Here is a 20,388-nt window from a genome sequence, read left to right as displayed (position 1 = left end):
CGGAAACACATCATATATATACATATCTATAGATACTTACGTTATACTTGCCGAACTCTTAGCAAGGTATATATATTCCTAAAAGTTCAGTAACATATCTCCAGTTCCTCTGGTATTGAAATATTCATGATCGGCCACATAATTCCTAATCATGAACTGAGTCGCATATTATTCGTCTACATCTAATTGTAGGCTATAAAAAATATAAGTAAAATTTATTTTAATTTTCACTCAATATAAAATATCAACATATTTATATTTATTTATATAATGTTTAAATAGACAAAAAAAATTGGAGGCGCCGGGTATCGATCCCGGTACCTCTCGCATGCTAAGCGAGCGCTCTACCATCTGAGCTACGCCCCCCGACAAAGTAGTCATTGAAATTATGGACTACTTCTGACAACATATAAGCAGATTTATGACGCACAATATTAAGACAGCTGTGTATACGGCACGCGTTGTAGAATAGTGTAAGTATTTTAGAAGTTTTTGCTGAAAAACCAATATAATACCTATAATACAAATTCACACAAAAATAAAATTAAGCGAAGATTTATGTTGTATAAAATGAAGTAGTTCATAACTACTTAATTTTATACAACATAAATCTTGTGTCTGCTGCATCATGCTATAAAGCGCGTTGTATAATGTAATATGCACTAATGCACTTTCGCATTAATTCGTATACCTACGCTTCGAGGCTTTTATTTCGTGTCTCACGAAATAAAAAGGTGTATTACCTATTAATATCTACATTAGTAAATTATCATGAAGTAACTATGTATTCAGTAGTTGTATATTAAAGGTATTACTGTACTGTACTTGTAGTATTTAGATGCGTATCTACTTAGATATCGTTCCACAGAAAAATAGATTTAATAAATAGAAGACAAATAGGTAAAATATTCGTAGATCTATATATATCTCTATATATAGGTATATATTAAATGAAGAAATCTAACATAACCAGTTTTTTTAAAACCGCTATAGCCCCATTTAGTGTGATAAGAAAGCCATAGTTGCGATAGTGGGTCCGAAATATGAATATTGTAACTACAATTAATATTTTATATACCTACCTAATAATGAATTTTGTTATCAAATTGCAGTAATATTTTTTTATTCATATCCATTTGATAAAAAATATTAATGGTTAATATTCTACAATTATTACTCTGTAATACTCATGCAATCAGTCGAAGAATAAAAGAGGAATTCTTAGTAGAATATTGGCTTGTTAATTATGCTCTAATTTGTAATCCGAATCCAGTATTGGCATTTATAGACGCCGAACTTACCATACCGTACTCTCATTTTCCTTTTTTTTCTCTTCTCGTACATGTATGTACTTATACCAAATTATCCTATAACATTTTTTAGGTTTGCTGGAAGAAATCTGTTTTTAAAGATAAGCTCGCCCTTGTATATTACTTTTACCTTATTACTGTTATACCGTTTTTTTCCTATGTGTGTGTACAATAAAGAATACGAACCATAAGCAATTCTTCAGGGAAGGATATATATACGTTACATCTACTTTAAAAAAGAAATTATACAAATGTATTTTCTCTTGAAAGCTTTACCGTCAAACCGGTTTTTGAACTATGGGTGTAACAATGACGATATTAGGTATAAATATTATTGTTGGATTACGAATCCTATAAAGTAATAAATAAAATAGAGATTGGACTGTATTTATTGAAAAGAAAATAATTAAAGGAAAGGGCAGGAAGAATATGCCACATGTATTAATTTGTGGCCAGTATTTGAGCTTGCGTGTAACAGCTTAGATCACATCATCACTTAACATCAGGTGAGATTGCGGTCAAACGCGTTTAAATTTTAATATAAAAAAAAAAAGTATGACCAAACGCCCTTTGCTTCAGTAAGCAAGCCGGTGATACAACCTGCTTAGACTAAGGGGGTTCGGAATACGAAACAATTAGAATATGTATCTGATAGGCAAACCTACAAAACCTTGCGAAATTTAGTCGGGTTCCCTGACTTTGTCACATATAAAAAAAACTTCCACACGCACGCAACAACTCTTCTACGAAATCTTGGACGACATGTCACTAAGGATATAATTACTGTATGCTTAACAAAGTGTTTGGAAATATGCACTTTCCTTCTTTATCTGCAGGCGTTTTGCCAAATTTAGATTCATTTTGTTTATCTTGGATATGATTTTTTTCAAAGATCATTTCCAGGAAAAGGTCATTTTTCTTTGTTATCTTGCAATGTATAGTAACAAATAAAGTTAGAACTGGGATATATAATAAAACTTGTTATTGTAACGATATAAAACATTTATTTTTTGTTATGTCATAATTTTTATATAATGAAAACAATAAAAATAAGACTATGGAATGTACAATAAAGTATAAAATTGTATACAATTTGTTTTCTAAAAAAACAACAATTAATATTTATAGAAAGTAAACACGAGAACATAACCAAATTATAAATTTAATTAAATAGTTTAATGTAATAACAGACATTACAATTATAGTAACCTCAACTGTTTCAATGGTACAGCCCGTATTCCTAAGACCATATATATCCATACAAATTACATCTGACACAGAAGTAATTTGTATGGATATAGAAATAATATAATATTATGTCAAAGATTTTGTATGCAGAGGCAAGCGTTCACTTCCGCATTTCATATATTTACCGGTCATTTATATATTAAAAAATGAAATATACAAAATATGGAAAATCAGTCATTAATTGAATGAAAATTCGTAACACATAACTATGACAAAATAATATAGTGAGATAATGATACGTAATACGTGGGTAGTAAACGTTAAAATTATCAGATGAAATCAGATTTCATCAAGGCAAGAACAATCTGTCAAGATTAGAAGATAACAAACCCAGTGGAACTACCGTAAGACATTATATTCAGTTTTAATAGAAATATTATATAATAAACCATTGATGTGATTTTTTAAACAAGACTTATGTTGGAACAAGCACAACATATATCATAGAGCATATTACATTCTAGTGAACTATTTTGTACAAGTATAATTAATTATGTTAGATCTAACTTTATTTATACTAAACCCTGTTTTTAATTAAAGTTAAACAGTAAACCTAAATAATAGTTATTATATACTATTGCATATCCTGTAAAATCTTCCCGCACAAGAGGAGAATCAGTGCTCAATACAGGAGTCACCATAGTACCAAGAATGATACAAAATTTGGTAAAATAAAATATTGTAATGTACCAAAATTGCAATGCTATATTTTATATACATTACTTTGGTCATTTATAGATAACTAAATATGTAAAAGTTAATAAACAAAAATTGCTCATACGAAAAAAAATTGTCAAGTCCAATGAATGTACATATGCATCTAATCTTAATTTGCAAAAAAGTGACAAAACACAATTATTGTCATCACATCACATATTTACTGAAGGCTTAATCATTTTATGAATAATGCAGTTTTATATATTCAACTATCCGCTTCGAGCAGTACTATTTGAGCGCCCTTCCCCACCGCGTCACCTTGCTTCACGGTTGCTATTTCTGCTATAACTCCATCTCTCGGAGAGCGGACTACGTATTCCATCTTCATAGCTATTACAACGAACAGGGGTTGGCCTTTTACAACCTACAAAATATAAACACACATTTTAAAGCAAAATATAATTAGGTGGTACTTATTATTCTTAATCTTAACTTAGCGTTTCAAATGTCATTTTTACAGCCTTGATTAATTTACTACGTTAATTATTTTAAATACAAATATAGAGTACAGTTATGAGTTTATGCTGTTTTGACTCTGATGAATGTAAATGGTGCTGTATAATTTCTGAATTAAAAAAAAAACACTAAACTTTGCAAGTCAAGAATATTTTTATATGGGAATAAATATTTCTTTAATTTACAGAAAGATGGCGTTACTAATACTTCTGATATCTATAACAGTTCATGTTTTTTACAAGTGACTCGACTTTGCTTCGTATAGAATACAATATTTCCTTGGGCTAAAATTATATAGTGTTAATTTAAGCCCTTTGTATTCTAACAATAATTCAGTGATAACTTCATTCTATTACAAGCTTAGCTAGTTTTTGTATGATGCATGTATAAACTAACAGCAAGACAAAGCACTAAAAACTGTTATCAATATCTATAATATACATCAATCTCATTTTATAATATGAAATCCTTTTTAATATTTTGATGGTCCCTTTTATGGGTACATTTTTAAAATAGTAGAGGTAATGAATGAATGCTTTCCATTAAACAGTGCTGTACAGTATAAGTTCTGTTGCATTTTTTAAATGGTAGAAAAAAATAGCATTAGTTTACGTTTTTTTTTATGTTTTTAATATAGCTTGCAAATTTTAATTTCTTGAGCAAAAATATTTGGCTAGAGGAATGTAATTTTGTACCTTATCTCCTTTAGCTACTAAAATCCTCTCCATAACGCCAGGAGTTGGAGAGCAGGCGCTGTTCTGTGAGCTAGACACATCCTCGTCACTTCCTGTCTGGTACTTAGGTCGCGGTATTCGGTGAACACTTTGGCCATTCTATAACATATGTAGTTAATAAAACAAATACTATATCAGTATTTACCATCTGAAGGTGAGACTAATTAAATATATAGTATTATTAGATATTGAAAATTATATTTTTTTGATGTATTCTTTATTGCACTTTTAAAAGCAGACATATCTCTAAAAGAGATCTCTACCAGTCAACCTAACAGTGAGGCATAGTTGTTAATATTGAAAATATTATTTGATTTATTGATCTATTCTATTATTAAAATTTATACTTATACTTTTTCTATAATTTCATTCATACATTTTCTCGCAGTTTTCAGGTCATATTTTAAAATACAATTTTGAAAGTGAATACTAAAACATGGTGTGGCAAAAAGTGGTGATATATTTAATTAAAACCCTCAAGATTCTGATAAATGTTAATATTGCCATTTAGTGAGTGTTTATATGATAAATTTTAAAGAAAAAGCCTTCTTTACATTTTTGAAAACAGGGAATAGTTAGCATCATGGCGATTTCACCAGGGATTAATAATTTCATTATGGTTTCCAGGACCGCACAAAGATTGGTATGATATACATTTAAATCAATAGGCTTCCCATTATCCCTAAATAAGAATTCCCTCCCACCTCAAAGTTATATTAAGATATTTTTATAATTAATATATACCTCATCATAAACATGCAGTTCATCTGCGTAAGTTAACAGACCAACATTGCTGGTCACGTCGCCTATTCGTGTGGTGAGCTGAAGTCCTAACTCTGTATTTCTTAAGAGCGCCTCAACTTGCTGCCATTGCCCATCGTTTACTTGCACTTTGTATGAATTTGGCGCACTATCGTATTCCACTGTTATTTTTATGTCTGTAATATATGAAGATTTTTGTAGATTATGCTAAAAAAAAAGTTAAAGATAAATGTCAGATGTATCATGGTCATAATAATAACCCATCTCGTCATCTAGTCCCAAGACAAACCAATTTTTCTAAATATACAATAAAATATATATTATAAAGATCTCTTATATAGAGAGCTAAATTATTTCAGTAGCGTTTAAAAAGCAATAAACAACTTCAAATGCACTTAATATAAAATAATATATTTTCCAGTTCGTAAAATTAAATTTAAAAGTATTTTACATTACAATCAATTGTGTTTGTTTAAAAATATAAATAAATACCTTTGTCATTAAATTTCAGCAGTATAGTTTTCTTTAGCTGATAATTGGGTCGCCATGACGCTGATTCTACTGAGATTCCTTTCCAGTTCTTTGTAACAGAGTCATTTCGTTGAGAATTAAGTAACTGAAAAGTATCGAACATAATATATTTATACTACATTTTATAACAATCTATTCCGTGATATCTATCAATATCATACTTAATAATCATAAGATAGCATTTAGTCTGTTTCTTTAGTTACACATTTCAACTTTTACCTACATAATTTTCCATACAACAGGTGAAATCAACTATATCAAGTACTGATTTTGTCGTTTACAATGTTATACAGAGAACAATTCGGTTTAAAAATAAGACGCAGTAGCTATATTTAAATGTAGTGGAAATAGGTGAAATGAAATTCAAGTAATTTTAATAATCGTATTTTTTTTAAATAAAAATATTTGATTTAAATTATGCTTCATAACTATTCAGGACGCCCCAGGACGTACCAAAACTAGGACATGTCTTGGGAAAACTGGTTGGTTGGCAAGTCTATCCTAGTAACACATATATATACTGTCATATAATGCTGTATACTACTATAAATATTTGTGTAAACTTACCAATCCAAGGGCAGCATGAATAGATCGTAGATTTGCTAAGTGTTCATCGGGATCTGCGAATAGTTCGGCCTCGTGTTGCGGAATAAAAGCAGTGTGCACGTCGCCGAAAACGAATGCGGACGCAGCGCTGAGTCGCAGCAAGAAGTTTACGTTCGTCTCTAAACCTGCCACCTGCATAAGTATTGTTTTAGAATTATCAAATTCCAAAAATTTGATATATAAAATATTAGTAGATCGCGTAAATTTGTCTGCGTCACATTTTTCCTGTTATGTGACGCAGACAAATTTACGCGATCGTGAATGGGCTATCAAAAACTAAAAGAATTTTCGTAATCGTATATGTAATAACGGAGATCCCAATTTAAAATCCTTGCCTATCTACAATATTAGTATAAATATCATCACGAGTACTATCCCAGATGAGATAGGGATATCAACCGTCGACGTCGTATTGAATGCAGGACTTGACATGCTTCTATTTTGCTGGATATAGTTAAATCCTATAAGACCGACGCCACCTCAGTCTTTATCATAAGTCGATTAAATATTGCAGTTTCTAATAACCAGAGTCACATGATACATTGATATAAAGGTTTTTGGTGTTTGCAGTTTCCAACTTCATTACGCTCTTAGTCGGGAGTAGTAAACTAGGCAACAATCCTTAGATGGGATTGTTGCGTAGTTTACTTAGCAGTAAATAAAATTTGTAATTATGAAGTAATATAAAAATGTACAAACCTGATATTCAGAAAGCTTAGCTCTGGTTTTAGCTAAAGCTTCGTTGCGATCCCGGCCCCATACGACCAACTTGGCAATCATTGGATCATAATGTACCGATACCTCTTGTCCTTCACGCACGCCCGTTTCTATCTAGAACATAATATTTGCTATTAGTAATAAGACAAAGGGATCACATTAAGAGTTGAAATTTTCTTTCTGTACTGTTCTGGGCCTGTAGCACATGACTTATATAGATCTATTGTGATCGCCCTTCTACAGATGTCGCTCCCTAGACCCATCAAGGACAAGAAATGAAGGATATTTAGGAGCGATAGTTTTTATCTACTACTAAGACATCAAGTTACAAGACATACGTTGCCATTCTGGAGGACTATCGGTAGGCCTTCATACCACCCTGTAATTCCACTGTCTCTCATAATCTCCTGTAATCTCCTGTTTCAAATCGAAAGACTTTAGACAGCATGCTGCCTTGACTTGATTGACATGACTTTGAACAAGCTTGATCTCGGCAAACCAAAGAGTATTAAACCACAGAAACAATATTCTTTACAGAAATAATTTTAATATTTAGAGAAAAAATGATGATACTGACCCGCACATTGTCCTCAGGAGTGGGTTGTCTGAGTCGGTGAAGCGTGCCCGCTCGCGGTAAGAATCCTGCGCCGGGCTCCTCAGCGTAGATCCTGCATTCTACAGCATGCCCGCGACGCACCATCTCTTGTTGTGACAACGGTAGTGGTTCGCCGCTAGCAACGCGGAGTTGCCACTCCACTAGATCGGTTCCTGGTAGGTAGGATAAGCAATAGAACAGAATAGAAATACCTTAATAAAAATGAATTCTAGAATTATAAAATTTCCTTTAGATAAAGTCATACTTATTTATTTTAGTCTACAGCTTCTTTCTCATTAGAAGAAGAACGAGCAAGAAACTTGTATGGTACTCTTTTATATAATTGTTGTAAGTTTGCATTTCTAAGTAGAAATGAGTGAAAACAAACTACTAACTAGTAACAGTAGTCTACTAATTCATTAGAATAAAACCAATTACAGAGTAAAAAATTCCTTACCAGTGATCATCTCAGTGATAGGATGCTCAACTTGCAAACGTGTGTTCATCTCCATAAAGTGGAACTCATGTGTTATTCTGTGCAATATAAACTCTACGGTACCAGCTCCGACGTAACCCACAGCGCGAGCAGCTCTCACTGCCGCCTCACCTATTGCCTTGCGCGTATCTTCTGAAAGGCCTGGCTAAAAATATAATAATGATAACCCTGCATAAATCACATAGCACCATCTAGTCCAAACGCAAGCCAAGCTTATGTTATGGGTGGAAAATAGATAAAATACCTATTTTTTTCTAAATACATATACCTACATTGAAAATAGTCCAAACAAATACAATCATACTCATAAATACAAAGATTACCTAACTAGACCATTGATGTTGCTAATGCTGTGGTACTACTTATGCGTTGCCATTTCAGAGGGTAAATATGCCATGTCTCCCTTAGCCTATATCACATCACTGCCATATCTCAGCTGATTATTCAAATCGAAATATATTTAACAAAATATGTTGTTTGGCGGCAGAAATAGTAAATGGTAAGAGGTTCTCAAAACACAATAGCTGAAAATCGAAATTTAAGTTTCGTGGGAATTTCTGCGAATGTAGTTCAATATCTACTGTATATATATATATATATATATATATATATATATATATATATATATATATATATATATATATATCAAATTACATGTATCGCCGACTGTAACAAGGCTTTAAGTTTGCAAGGATATCATTATTAATTTTGATACATAGAGATGATAGATGAAGATGATGTACAATAAACACAATTTATTTTATACATTATACTTACTTTTATTTTTTTATGTTTTTAATTTTGTTCATGTCCTTTATATGTCCGTGCAATAAAGTGTTATAAATAAAAAAAAAAACTTACAGCAGGTGCTTCTTCTATGATTTTTTGATGTCTTCGTTGTACAGAGCAGTCCCTTTCGAACAGGTGCACCACATTACCGTGCATGTCAGCAAATACCTGAATAATCGTAAAAAGAATGACTTTTAGTGTTGGGTGCAGAAATAGCAGAAATAAAATAGTTTTCTGTATATTATTTTTTTCATAACACAATGCTTCTATTTATTTTTCAATATTTCTGATTTTTGCCGTGAAACAAAGTTTCTCACCTGTACTTCAACATGACGTGGATCTGTAATATATTGCTCTAAAAGCATATTGTCATCTCCAAACGATTTTAATGATTCTCTTTTAGCAGACTCTAATTGCGGTAGAAATTCTTCTTCTGTCATTGCAATTCTCATACCCTGAAAATTATAATTACACAAGTTGTTATTGTTACACTGAAAAAGGCTACGCTTATCAACCTATCATTAAAAGGTAAGAAAGAAAAACATATAAATTCGTATTTATAATATTACTAAGTATAAAGTTATCACATTTAGAATATCTGGATAAAAGACATGAAAAAGTAATATAAATGCCATAATTATATACAAACATATTACATCTTTGTATAATAGTCTTATTATTATTAGGAGAGGATTAAGTAGATTAAAAAGGTTCTAGCATGACTGTTATACCAAGAGTATATATATAAAATAAGAAGCCTTAAAATAGCCACTTATTTTTTGTTTGAGAATTATTTAACTTCAAATATTTAACCAATTATTCAGGAAAGAAGATGAACATGATAGAGATATAAAAAAGTTATATACTCACTTTACCACCTCCGCCTCGTACAGCTTTGATCATAAGTGGAAATCCAACTTTCTGAGCTTCTGCTTGCAGTCTCTCAATACTTTGATCCTCACCATGATAGCCCCTTACTATTGGTACTCCTGCACTTGACATTATGGCTTTTGATGTGCTGGAAAGTATTTAATAATAAAATAATATGTATTTAATTACATAGTTATAGTATTATAGCTAACCCCACAAATATAGTAACCAATCCCAAGTTATATAAATATAAATACATGAAACTTATATTGTATGAATATAAATTTAATAAAAAATAGTTTCCCATTTTATATTGCAATGAGTTTATTTATTTAGACAGATCTTTGTTTGTAGGTATTTAATGATAACATTTCATTATTATGCAAATAATAAACAAAAATTACCATTACTTGATTGTGTAGCTCACTTAATATCTCAGGCATGCAATACATAACTACTACAAACTAACCTTTTTATACCCATGTCTCTAATAGCTGAAGGTGGAGGTCCAATAAATATGACTCCTTCATTTGTGCACTTTTCACAGAACTCTACATTTTCTGAGAGGAAACCATAGCCAGGATGTATGGCTTGACTATTGGATTTCTTAGCCACATCCAGTATTTTAGCAGCATTTAGGTAGCTCTGTGCAGATGGTGGGGGACCTATATGATATGCTTCATCAGCCTAAAAACAAAAATAAACAAATGATTAAAATCAAAAACTCATCAAATACTTATTTTAAGTAATTCACTTATAAGATGGTGTATTTTGTATTATAAAATTCTTATACTTTATCAATTTTATTAGGTATAATTTACAAAAACTCCTAATTACACATTATTAAAATATAGTTGAAAACTCAAGTCAATTTTATTTCAAAACACTATAAATATGCCCATATAACATTTGGTGTAGATTTATTCAAATCCATAAAACCTGATATTTAAAATTGCAAGCTACTAATTGATATTTAGACTGAAAGTGCATTTCAGGTTTGAAATTAGAAAGACTAATGAATTAGAATAATGAGTCTTTAACAGAATATTATTGAAGATAATGGCTGTATGGACTGAGTCCTTTTACGTTCAGGTGTAGTAAATGTGGGACAAAGAAAATAACTTAATTTAAATGAGATAATTTACCATTTCAACATGCATTGCATTTTTATCCGCATCAGAATATACAGCAACAGTCCTAATACCCAACTTTTTAGCTGTCCGCATCACTCTACATGCTATCTCACCGCGATTAGCAATGAGCACCTTACTAATTTGCTGTCTCTTAATATTTTCTTTCAAGTGAACATGATTGTATCTTACTGACAACTTGAGGTTGAGAGATAGCCTGAAATAGTACATGACAAAGTTTTTTGAATTTATAGTATATAATAAATATACATAGATTGCAATGTAAGTCCAATTACAAATAAACTTTTTCTTTATTAAATGCTAATTATTATTTTCTGTTACAAGTTCAGATTTAGACTAGTTTTTAAAATATTACATTAAAGTAACAATGAGAGAATACTTAAGTTTCTATAATACATTCACAGTTTTATAATGGTCTAATTTTTGAGGTATTGAGAATTTATTGATATGAATAGAAGAGAAAAATATATTATGCCAACCCCAAATAAATGAGATAAGGAAGAAACAGTTGATGATGAGAATTTATTTGATAATAACTTTCAGAAGATGGCTGAACACCAAAATTATTCAGTTATCATCACTTAGATTTTGAATACTTTCAGGAAATACTTACCGTACTTTATTTACATGTCTTAAATACCACATTGTGAGATATGATGCTTCCAAATTCAGACATGTAATTATGGGCGACTATTTAACGTTATTTTGTTGTTATCTAAATTGTTTGTAGATTATTCGTACGTACATACGGGCCGACCTCTCTGACTCTCAGCAACAACTGCTAGTTAATTCGGAATGATAGTGAGTGATAATGTACGTACACAAATATCTAACGCAATGATAATGAGTATGACATTACATTACCGCTTTTCATTAGCATATCATTTAATATACATAGCAGTAAATGTAGTGTTTCACGTTCTTGTTTTGTTATAATAAAATTGTTGTCTTCGAAATCTTCATATGTTTCCCCAGACATATTGTTCATTACAAATTTCTTAGAAAAATATTATTTATTAGTTAAATTCGATTATCTATGTACATATAGTAAATAATCAATGTGATATTGCGAATAAAATTTATTACGTATAAATATTCACATAATAATAATAATCAATTCATATAAACATTATAAATTACTGAACACTATGCATTAAAAAAATTGTGTTCACAAATAAAATGTAAATCTCTTTTCTACATAAGATTTACATTTTTTTGTAAAAATCAAGAATAATATGCATACAAGATTTTGTATATCTATTTATTACAGATACAAGTCTCGCAACTCCTGCATTATCTGTCAGTTTTTGAACAAATAAACAAATAATGCATTCCGCGACCATAGATATTATAGTGATCTAACAGATCGTGTTAATCGATTTATTTCTAATAATTCGAATTATCGAAAATCGATTTCATTTTTTTCTTACACACTTGAATCTAAAGTAAACATTCTCTGTGACTGATTTATTTAAGAGAAGTAGAAAGAAGAAGTGCTGATACCTATTTTAAAATATGCTTGACTATCTCTACTGTGGTATGATAAAATATAGTATAGCTGACACATTAAAACACATATAGGCATCAATAAAGCTATTACTAGCATTTATTGTTAGATTTTTTTATTTTCCGACATTTGATTTGGAAGTTACTGGGCAATCGTTTATAATTCAGAAAATATAATAAACAAATCTGCAAATACTACATACCTATTTGCTTTTACTACTAGCCACTTGAATTATAATGCATAATTTCTCTAAGTATCGTATGTATATTTAAAATTGATCATCACATTTTCTGATATTGATTCCAACTACATTCCATATTATGATTGGTAACTTTTGTATCATTACTTGACCATAAACAAGAAATATTTGTTTCTTTTGAGTTTTGACAAGTTACGGTACAGCTTTTTCCGGTACCCTGCATTTTTTAAATTTAATTGGCGTAAACTATACTATCTCAACGAAACAACAGAAATTGTAAAAAATCTACCTCACTAGACCTACATTTAAATATACGAGATATGAATTAATGTGTTTTATTAATAAAATTCTATAAAATGGTATGTTTACATTGTCTTCAAAGTTTTTTTTAAAAGAGTAGGAACTAGTCTCATCTTTTGCCAATTACTACTGGTATCAGGCAGGAAATAGCAACTATAAGTAAATTGACAATTAATTGATATTTTACAGCTATAATTTCTGTGATCAATTGACAGAAGTGCCAAGTAAGTACTTCAGTAAATATGGGCGTAAAAGGTCTATGGGCTGTCTTGACGCCATACAGTGAAAAGAAGGCCCTTCATGAAGTAAGTGCATTTATGATAGTAAAGTTTCATCTAATCATTCACCTTAATAACCTAAGTTAGAATATTATTTAAATCCCATTGAAAAAGTCATACATAAAAAGCAATGTTCTCAAGTTTAAATGAACTCTTACTACTCAGAAATGAGCCCTATGAGAATTAAACCCTTCCGAAACCGCATTCCTACTGGAAGTCATTATAAACAGTCTGTCAATCAGTTCTGTTACAATTGTTTTTGTTTTTTAAATAATTGGTTTAATGCTACTATGAATTCAAATTAAATTGCTAATAACAATACAACCAATTTCGCTGGTTGGAGGTCTTTTTATGTGAATATGTATTTAGGGACTACTATTATCAGTGAAACATCTAAATTGTCACAATGTGAATAACTTCTATATTGTTTTAACTTCAATGCAGATTTGTGGTGAAACTGTTGCTATAGACTTATCTGGATGGGTGTGTGACAGCCAAAATGTTACTGATTATCATGTTCAGCCAAAATTATATTTAAGGTTTGTATAGTTTCATATATAACTTGTAGAGAGAAGGAAGGATTAGACTTTACTGTATACCTTCTGAATGATTTTCTTGATATTTACACTTTGAACTTTATATTAACATAAGAAGTATATGTATATAAATTAATTAAAAAATATATTAATTTTAGGAATTTGTTCTTCAGAACCATTTACCTCTTACTCGCAGATATCAATCCCATATTTGTGTTGGAGGGTGATGCACCTGAGCTTAAAAGGGATGTCATGGCAGCTCGTAATGCTATGCAATTCCGTGGTGCTGCTCCTAAGAGCGACAATGTATCCAATAAACGTCCAGATGTTAGTAGAAAAAGATTTAAAAATGTTTTAAAGGAGGTATGAATGTGTTTTATTATTGTTTTTACATTTTGTAATAAGCTTTTTATTTTTCAGTTTTATTACTAATTTGGGTATATTGGTATTTAGCTAAATTATGAGAAGTGTCACTCTCTTTTTTATTTTAATATCTGTAACATTTTGAATATTTCTCCCTTATGGAATCTATAAAAGAATATTTTGCATTAAAAAAATAAAATATATAGCTTCTATAATTGAATACTACTAGTATATTTTGGGCCTATAGTTTTAATAAATATTTCCTTTCAGTGTGAAGCTTTGCTGAGCTGCATGGGGGTGCAATGTATTAAGGGACGAGGAGAGGCAGAAGCAACATGCGCACAATTAAATGCTCAAGGTGCTTGTATATTATTCATATAGTGTGTCACATTTATTCCTTATTAGATATTATATTCAAAGACATATATGCCTCTCTTATATAGAAAACACTATATTTTATTATTATTTTATATAATAACTAGTAAAAAGTATGTATTATATATTTAAAAAGACAATGTTTTAATTAATAAGTCACTATAAAAATGCAAAATGATCTGGCCGGCTACAAATTTATTACATGAATTGTATTATCACAATTTGAATAGCAATAAAATATTTAATAATCTAATCCAAAACCACCAAAGAAAAATGTTTCATTATTCTATCTTCAAAAATGACGAATTTCATATTAAAACAACAGCCTTAAAAATAAGTTTCAGGCTTCTAGCTTTAAAATCGATACAATCTTTCATCTTCCCTTTTAACACCTTACAATTCTTTTTTCATTAAAAACTAGGCTGTCTCAGGATTTAGACAATGAGTGTTTCATTTAAATCGGTACAGTTTTGGCGCGAATCAAACAGTTTCTTTCGCATTCTTTCACAATTATAATATTAGAAGGGATTGTATATTTTGTTATAACAAGAAGAAAATCTTACCAGTGTGAATTATATCTCAGTTGGTAGATGCTGTTGTGTCCCAGGATTCTGATTGTTTTGCGTATGGTGCTCGCTGTGTTTACCGCAACTTCAGCGTGTCCAGCGCGGCTGGCGGTGGTTCATTGCAGGGCTCCGTCGATTGTTACGATGCCGACAAAATGTTTCAAAGTAATGGTGAGTATTTACAAAGTGTGATATCAAAGTTAAAGTGTAAATCATGTATACATATCGGTTATTGTTACCTCTGATGTGTGAAGGGATGTTAATGAAATTGTAAGTGAGATTGTATTATGAAAATTACCCTTAAATAAATTCAAAACATCTGTTAAATCATATTTACTGAGCAAAGCCTATTACTCACTAAACGATTACTTGAATGACGAGTGTGCATGGCAATAGTTGTTCATGCACTGAATTTTCATTTAATGTTAGACATAGACACCTATATAAATATACATTGTAAATAAACTGGCTTTAAAAAAAAAAAGTAATTCAATTGAGTTTCTTGCCAGTTCTTCTCAATTGGATCTATATACCGAACTGGACGGTAGGGAAAAAAATAAAATTATAATGTAAAAATTTGACGTTCATAAGCGGCTAAAATGTCCTACATGAATAAATGATTTTTGAATTTGAATTTCTAAAAAGTGTATACGGACTTTCTAGCGGTTATTAGTCTCAGTAAAAAAAAATATGTAATTACTTTTGATTTTTGTTCCTAAGTACTTAGCATTCTGTTATGGGTATTACTGTTGCTTGGGAAGCCTTATTATATTAACAAAGATAATTCTACCGTGTAGTGACGGCATTTCTTTTTGTATGTACCCATGTTTCAATTAATAGACATATATAATTTCGTATTATTTATTATTTTTAGGATTCGGACGTAACAAGATGGTTGCTTTGGCTCTATTGTGTGGTTGCGATTATGTATTGGGTGCATGTGGATCGTCGATAAATACAGCTGTCTCCTTCTTACACACTGTTCCTGAAAGTGACATTATTCCCAGGTTACAACCAATTTGTAATAAACTGCATCATCAACGTTTTTTAACATTGCCTTCTTTTAAGGAATTGTTTGTAGGCAGAGTAAAATTTTGAAATAGTTGTACTTTAGTTGTATTGTAAGCAAGCCCTTGTCCGTAATGTAACTGGAGCAGTAGCACTCTATAACTATTCAATAAAAACTGGAATAATTAACATCTATATGTATATTTCCCAAGAGAAGGAACAAGGCAGGCAAAAGTTACATGTAAAAGAGAGGTATCAAAATAATATAAATGATAAATATAATCAATTTTTATATGCAATTACATAACCGTTTTTTCTTTATAAATTTCAATATTGTATTAATTAAAGAAAAGTTCAGGTTAATAAGAATCTACCGCCCCCTTTCACATGGACAGATTTCCTATGTAGGTATGTGTAGCTTTAACTCAACACGAATAATTTTGTGCTAAATAAGAGATTTACTTCTTTCCACGATTACAAAACGTCACAAGTATTCAATATATTAAGGTCAATAATTTAAATAAAAAGAAATACCAGCTACCAGTGGAGAGTGAATGGATGAGCGTGACATCAGGTCAGTTGGCCCATCTTGACAAAATTACTAGACACGGATCACGATGGCTTCAAGGGGGAACCGCATGAAGTACAACCTGACTTGGTACATTTCTAGCTATGGAATATTAAAATTTCCATGTCCCCACGTTATATGGACAGATTGTTGTCCTGGGTGACGGACACGACGGAGTACGAGGAGCGCGCGCGCTGGGCATCTGCGACGGGTTACTGCGATCGCTGCGGTCACGTGGGACGTACGCATTCACGCAACGGCTGCCCCGTCTGCGTCACACATAAAGGCTGCAACGACAATGGACACAAGTGATTATCATTATATATAAAACTAGTTGACACCGCTAACGTACTTTTGCCATAAAATCGCTATTAAAAAATTGGGATTTCATACTTGCAAAGAGTCTTCTAAGATTTGTAGCAAAATTAAATGATTGCAGGTCTAAAGTGTCTGAAGTCAAACGAGAACTCTCCTTAAGATCACGCGCGTTGACTTGCGGAATGCCGTTCCCCGAGCCTAAAGTAATGCAGGAGTTTTTGAACACAAGCCCGGAGAATATAGATATTGATCGTTTGAAAAATCCCACACCAAGTCTGATTAAGTTTGTGGTAATTAAATAATTTTATACTTGGTATTGTTTGTACCTGATCATCATTATCACATAGTATAAAATAAAGTCGCTGTGTGTCCCTATGTATGCTTAAATCTTTAGAACTACGTAACGGATTTTGAAGCGGTTTTTTTATAGTTAGAGTGATTCTAGGTTATATAATACATACAATATAATATAATACGGGTGTACCGTGCAAAGCCGGGTCGAGTAGCTAGATTTAAGTATATTTTGAACTGGATTGTAGGGAAAACAATGTAACAAAGTTGACTTTTATAAGCGACTAAAATATCCTGCATGACTAAATGATTTTTGATTTGATAATTTATATTTGTTGACATTTTTGTTTATTAAAAGAAATTCTCAGGAATTAAAAAAAAAAACAGATATTGTTTACTTTTGCTGTAATATCGAATTATAAGACATAAAGAAAAAAGCTTTTTCTTTATTCCTAGTAATAAAATAGCTTCACAACTATTATCTTTGTTTCAGAAATTGATGTCTACTAAATTAGATTGGTCAGAAAGGTACTGCGTTGAAAAGTTTTTGCCTTTGCTGACCAAGTGGCATTTTCAGGATTATGTCCCTTGCAGAACCATCAAACCAATAGAAATAAAGAAAAAAAGGAATCCTAGAGGCGAGTTTTGAGTGATAATACTATATAGTATAGATGGTGGGATGTACTATATTAATATAGAGAATATGATATATGAATATTATTTATTAAGATTTCTTAGGGGTCGGCATTGCGTACGTGACAACTATGATGTTTCAAGGGGCCATAGGCAATGGTAGCCATTTATCATTAGATGAGCCGTATGCTTGTTTGCCACCATTATATAGTATATAAAAAAAGTAGTAAAATATGAATAAATATATCTTTAACATAATTATAAAATATTAGGCCCTGATTTATTTTGTACGAGTAATACGGCTAAATAAATGCTGGTTAAAAATTTAAATAGTTCACAGCAAACGCCTCGAAATCTTCAACTATAGACAAAGTAGAGCGCGTTATAGAGAATAGGGTACGCTAAATGTTTGGTTATTACTGAATGGACCTTACATCGGTAGCATTAGAGCAGATCTCCCCTACATCATGAAAACATTATCAAAGAGGTTGAGCTCTGTGATAATGTTTTCATACCTACCCTTTTCATCATCGCAGCCCGGAAGGCGTCCACTGCTGGACATAGGCCTTTTAACCCAGTAAAATTTTAAATTAAACATGTCGCGTGACGTGGGTTGGCGCAATATATAAAAAATATGTACTGCAAATGTGTGATTTTTTTTTATTTTTGGGTTAAACAACAGCAGATAATGAAAAAATTAAAAGGACTTGTTTTGTGCAGATTTCTTACCGTTATCTAGTTATTAAAAAAAAAACATTTTCCGACCCTTTATTTAATATCTTCATCCCTTTCCCTTGAACTTAAATAAAAATTTCTTTCTGAATATTATTATTTGCATTTGCTTATATTTATATTTTGCGCCAAAACTGGTCACATCATGTTTAATTTAAAATTTAAGTGGACTATTTACGGTTACAAAAAAAGAAAAACATTTTTTAAAGTTATTTGATGAATCTGTTTAAATTATTATATTATTTACAGGTGTACCTAGTTACGTGGTGCTGTGGGGTGATACTGATGGCCAATATGAGGCATTGATACCAGATGACCAATTTGAAGGTAACACATTCATAATTTAATAAATTTCAGTAATAGTAAATGCTCTAATATATTAGATTCAGATGTAGTCGAAAAAATTGTCGCTAAAGACGAAAACATAGTAGGTTAATAAATATCTCTAATATGTAGGTACATAAGACTTTATCAACCAGTACAGCGATTTACTTATTACCAAGAAATAGGCTTCACCTGATTTTTTTTCAATCATAATGAAAACTAGTTAGTTACTGTTAAATCAGGATTATAGTCAAATTATTGTTGTGTTCATATTACAAATTGAGTATGACACACTGACAGACACAGACGGACGTGACGAAATTAACTCTACTGTCACCAAATTGTCTATAAAAACTTAAAAACTAAGGCACAAAATTTCCTTTGTTATAGAGGACGAAGACCCGTTATTACCATGGACATCGACAGAACGGCAAGATCTGATGCGACAATATTACTCGGAGGTGGTGGAATCCTATGAGGATTCCATTAAAAAACCACCAAAAGTTAAAAAGGCTAGAGCCAAAAAGAAAGACAAAGACGACAATGAAAAACCAAAACGCAAATACAATAAAAAGGTGAAAAAACTTATAGATACAGACATCATAAATCTTAGCGATGCAATGAAAAGTCTGAATGTTTCCACTAAGGTTCCTGAACTTAATTCTAGTAAGACTAATGTTAGCGTGAGCGTAAATAAGCTGAAAAGGAAATTAAAAACAAACACAAAGAAAGGTCAAAAAACTATTGATAGTTTTATAACCACCAAGAAACGCAAGTCTATCAAAAAGGCAATGCACTCCTTGAGACGTAGCCTTGATAATATGTCTTTAATAACCAAACCCAATGAATTTGAATGTCATGAAAATATAAACGAAAAAGAAAATAGAAACGAAACGAAGAATTTGTTAAATTTATCGAATTTGAGCACAGATAATATACAGGAGAGTGATCTCTCTGATTTAATAGATAACATTGTTACACGATCACCCATAACTAAGACTGCTACTGTGGATAATAATCTAGTAAAACTAATATTCAATACTAAATATTCAACACCCAAAAAGCCCATTAGAAAGAGTATGTTAAAAGAGATTCATAATAACTGCTCGACGCCTAAAGATAGCCCTATAAGAAGAAGCAGTATTACACGCAATCCAAATAATTTTAATATTGTTATACATTCAGATATAAACACTAGTTACTTCTTTGATAAATTTACTGACGAACGTGACGCGTTCGAAATATCAATGGAATATAAACATAAAAGTGCTATTATGTGTCTAGACTGTGATCAGACTATCGACTACAGTTTACCTGATGTATGTTTGTAAAGATTTCATAAAATAAAGCGAGTATTTATCAAACTAAGATAGTGTTTTTGTTTATTCAGTTGTTTAACATTTGAAAC

The 20,388-nt window shown here is 31.1% G+C and overlaps 2 protein-coding genes and 1 non-coding gene across 8 annotated transcripts; 1 reads left to right on the top strand and 2 right to left on the bottom strand.

Annotated features, from left to right (window-relative positions):
- Window positions 1-293: 293 nt before the first annotated feature.
- Window positions 294-366, bottom strand: Trnaa-agc (transfer RNA alanine (anticodon AGC)). Its single transcript has one exon. It is a non-coding gene; the product is annotated as a tRNA-Ala (tRNA).
- A 2,015-nt stretch (window positions 367-2,381) lies between these two features.
- Window positions 2,382-12,259, bottom strand: LOC131844421 (methylcrotonoyl-CoA carboxylase subunit alpha, mitochondrial). The gene is made up of 14 exons (XM_059193302.1): window positions 11,596-12,259; window positions 10,977-11,178; window positions 10,301-10,518; window positions 9,832-9,979; window positions 9,279-9,416; window positions 9,034-9,129; window positions 8,134-8,317; window positions 7,659-7,849; window positions 7,064-7,195; window positions 6,326-6,496; window positions 5,720-5,843; window positions 5,210-5,403; window positions 4,427-4,564; window positions 2,382-3,639 (listed from the first exon to the last, which is right to left on the bottom strand). The coding sequence occupies exons 1-14, from the start codon at window positions 11,625-11,627 to the stop codon at window positions 3,481-3,483; spliced, it is 2,127 nt and encodes a 708-aa protein (XP_059049285.1). The 5' UTR covers window positions 11,628-12,259; the 3' UTR covers window positions 2,382-3,480.
- A 658-nt stretch (window positions 12,260-12,917) lies between these two features.
- LOC131844242 (flap endonuclease GEN) lies at window positions 12,918-20,339 on the top strand. 6 transcript variants are annotated; one of them, XM_059193072.1, is made up of 12 exons: window positions 12,918-13,047; window positions 13,178-13,293; window positions 13,711-13,805; window positions 13,961-14,129; window positions 14,436-14,525; window positions 15,124-15,277; window positions 15,981-16,113; window positions 16,829-16,990; window positions 17,122-17,290; window positions 17,785-17,929; window positions 18,906-18,983; window positions 19,371-20,339. In XM_059193072.1, the coding sequence occupies exons 2-12, from the start codon at window positions 13,231-13,233 to the stop codon at window positions 20,309-20,311; spliced, it is 2,199 nt and encodes a 732-aa protein (XP_059049055.1). In that variant the 5' UTR covers window positions 12,918-13,047; window positions 13,178-13,230; the 3' UTR covers window positions 20,312-20,339. The 6 variants fall into 6 exon arrangements, with proteins under 6 accessions (XP_059049055.1, XP_059049054.1, XP_059049051.1 ...); XM_059193071.1 differs by having other exon boundaries at window positions 12,919-13,047; window positions 13,976-14,165; XM_059193068.1 differs by having other exon boundaries at window positions 12,919-13,047; window positions 13,961-14,165.
- The last annotated feature ends 49 nt before the right edge of the window (window positions 20,340-20,388 follow it).

This window comes from Achroia grisella, unplaced genomic scaffold (assembly GCF_030625045.1).
Source record: "Achroia grisella isolate CSIRO2021 unplaced genomic scaffold, CSIRO_AGI_Agris_v1 utg402, whole genome shotgun sequence".
Taxonomy (NCBI): domain Eukaryota; kingdom Metazoa; phylum Arthropoda; class Insecta; order Lepidoptera; family Pyralidae; genus Achroia; species Achroia grisella.
Note: the sequence above shows the minus strand (reverse complement) of the source record. Positions and strands in the feature narration are given on the sequence as shown.

What these genes read in the sequence shown, in the direction of transcription:
- LOC131844421 (XM_059193302.1), bottom strand. Translation starts at nt 11,627, where the DNA reads ATGTGGTATTTAAGACATGTAAATAAAGTACG. An exon ending in TTCATGCTGCCCTTGGATTG is followed by an intron (nt 5,844 to 6,325) that starts GTAAGTTTACAC and finishes GATACTTTTCAG; the next exon opens with TTACTTAATTCTCAACGAAA. An exon ending in GCTGAAATTTAATGACAAAG is followed by an intron (nt 5,404 to 5,719) that starts GTATTTATTTAT and finishes CATATATTACAG; the next exon opens with ACATAAAAATAACAGTGGAA.
- LOC131844242 (XM_059193068.1), top strand. Translation starts at nt 13,231, where the DNA reads ATGGGCGTAAAAGGTCTATGGGCTGTCTTGACGCCATACAGTGAAAAG. An exon ending in CACAATTAAATGCTCAAGGT is followed by an intron (nt 14,526 to 15,123) that starts GCTTGTATATTA and finishes ATTATATCTCAG; the next exon opens with TTGGTAGATGCTGTTGTGTC. An exon ending in CAAAATGTTTCAAAGTAATG is followed by an intron (nt 15,278 to 15,980) that starts GTGAGTATTTAC and finishes TATTATTTTTAG; the next exon opens with GATTCGGACGTAACAAGATG.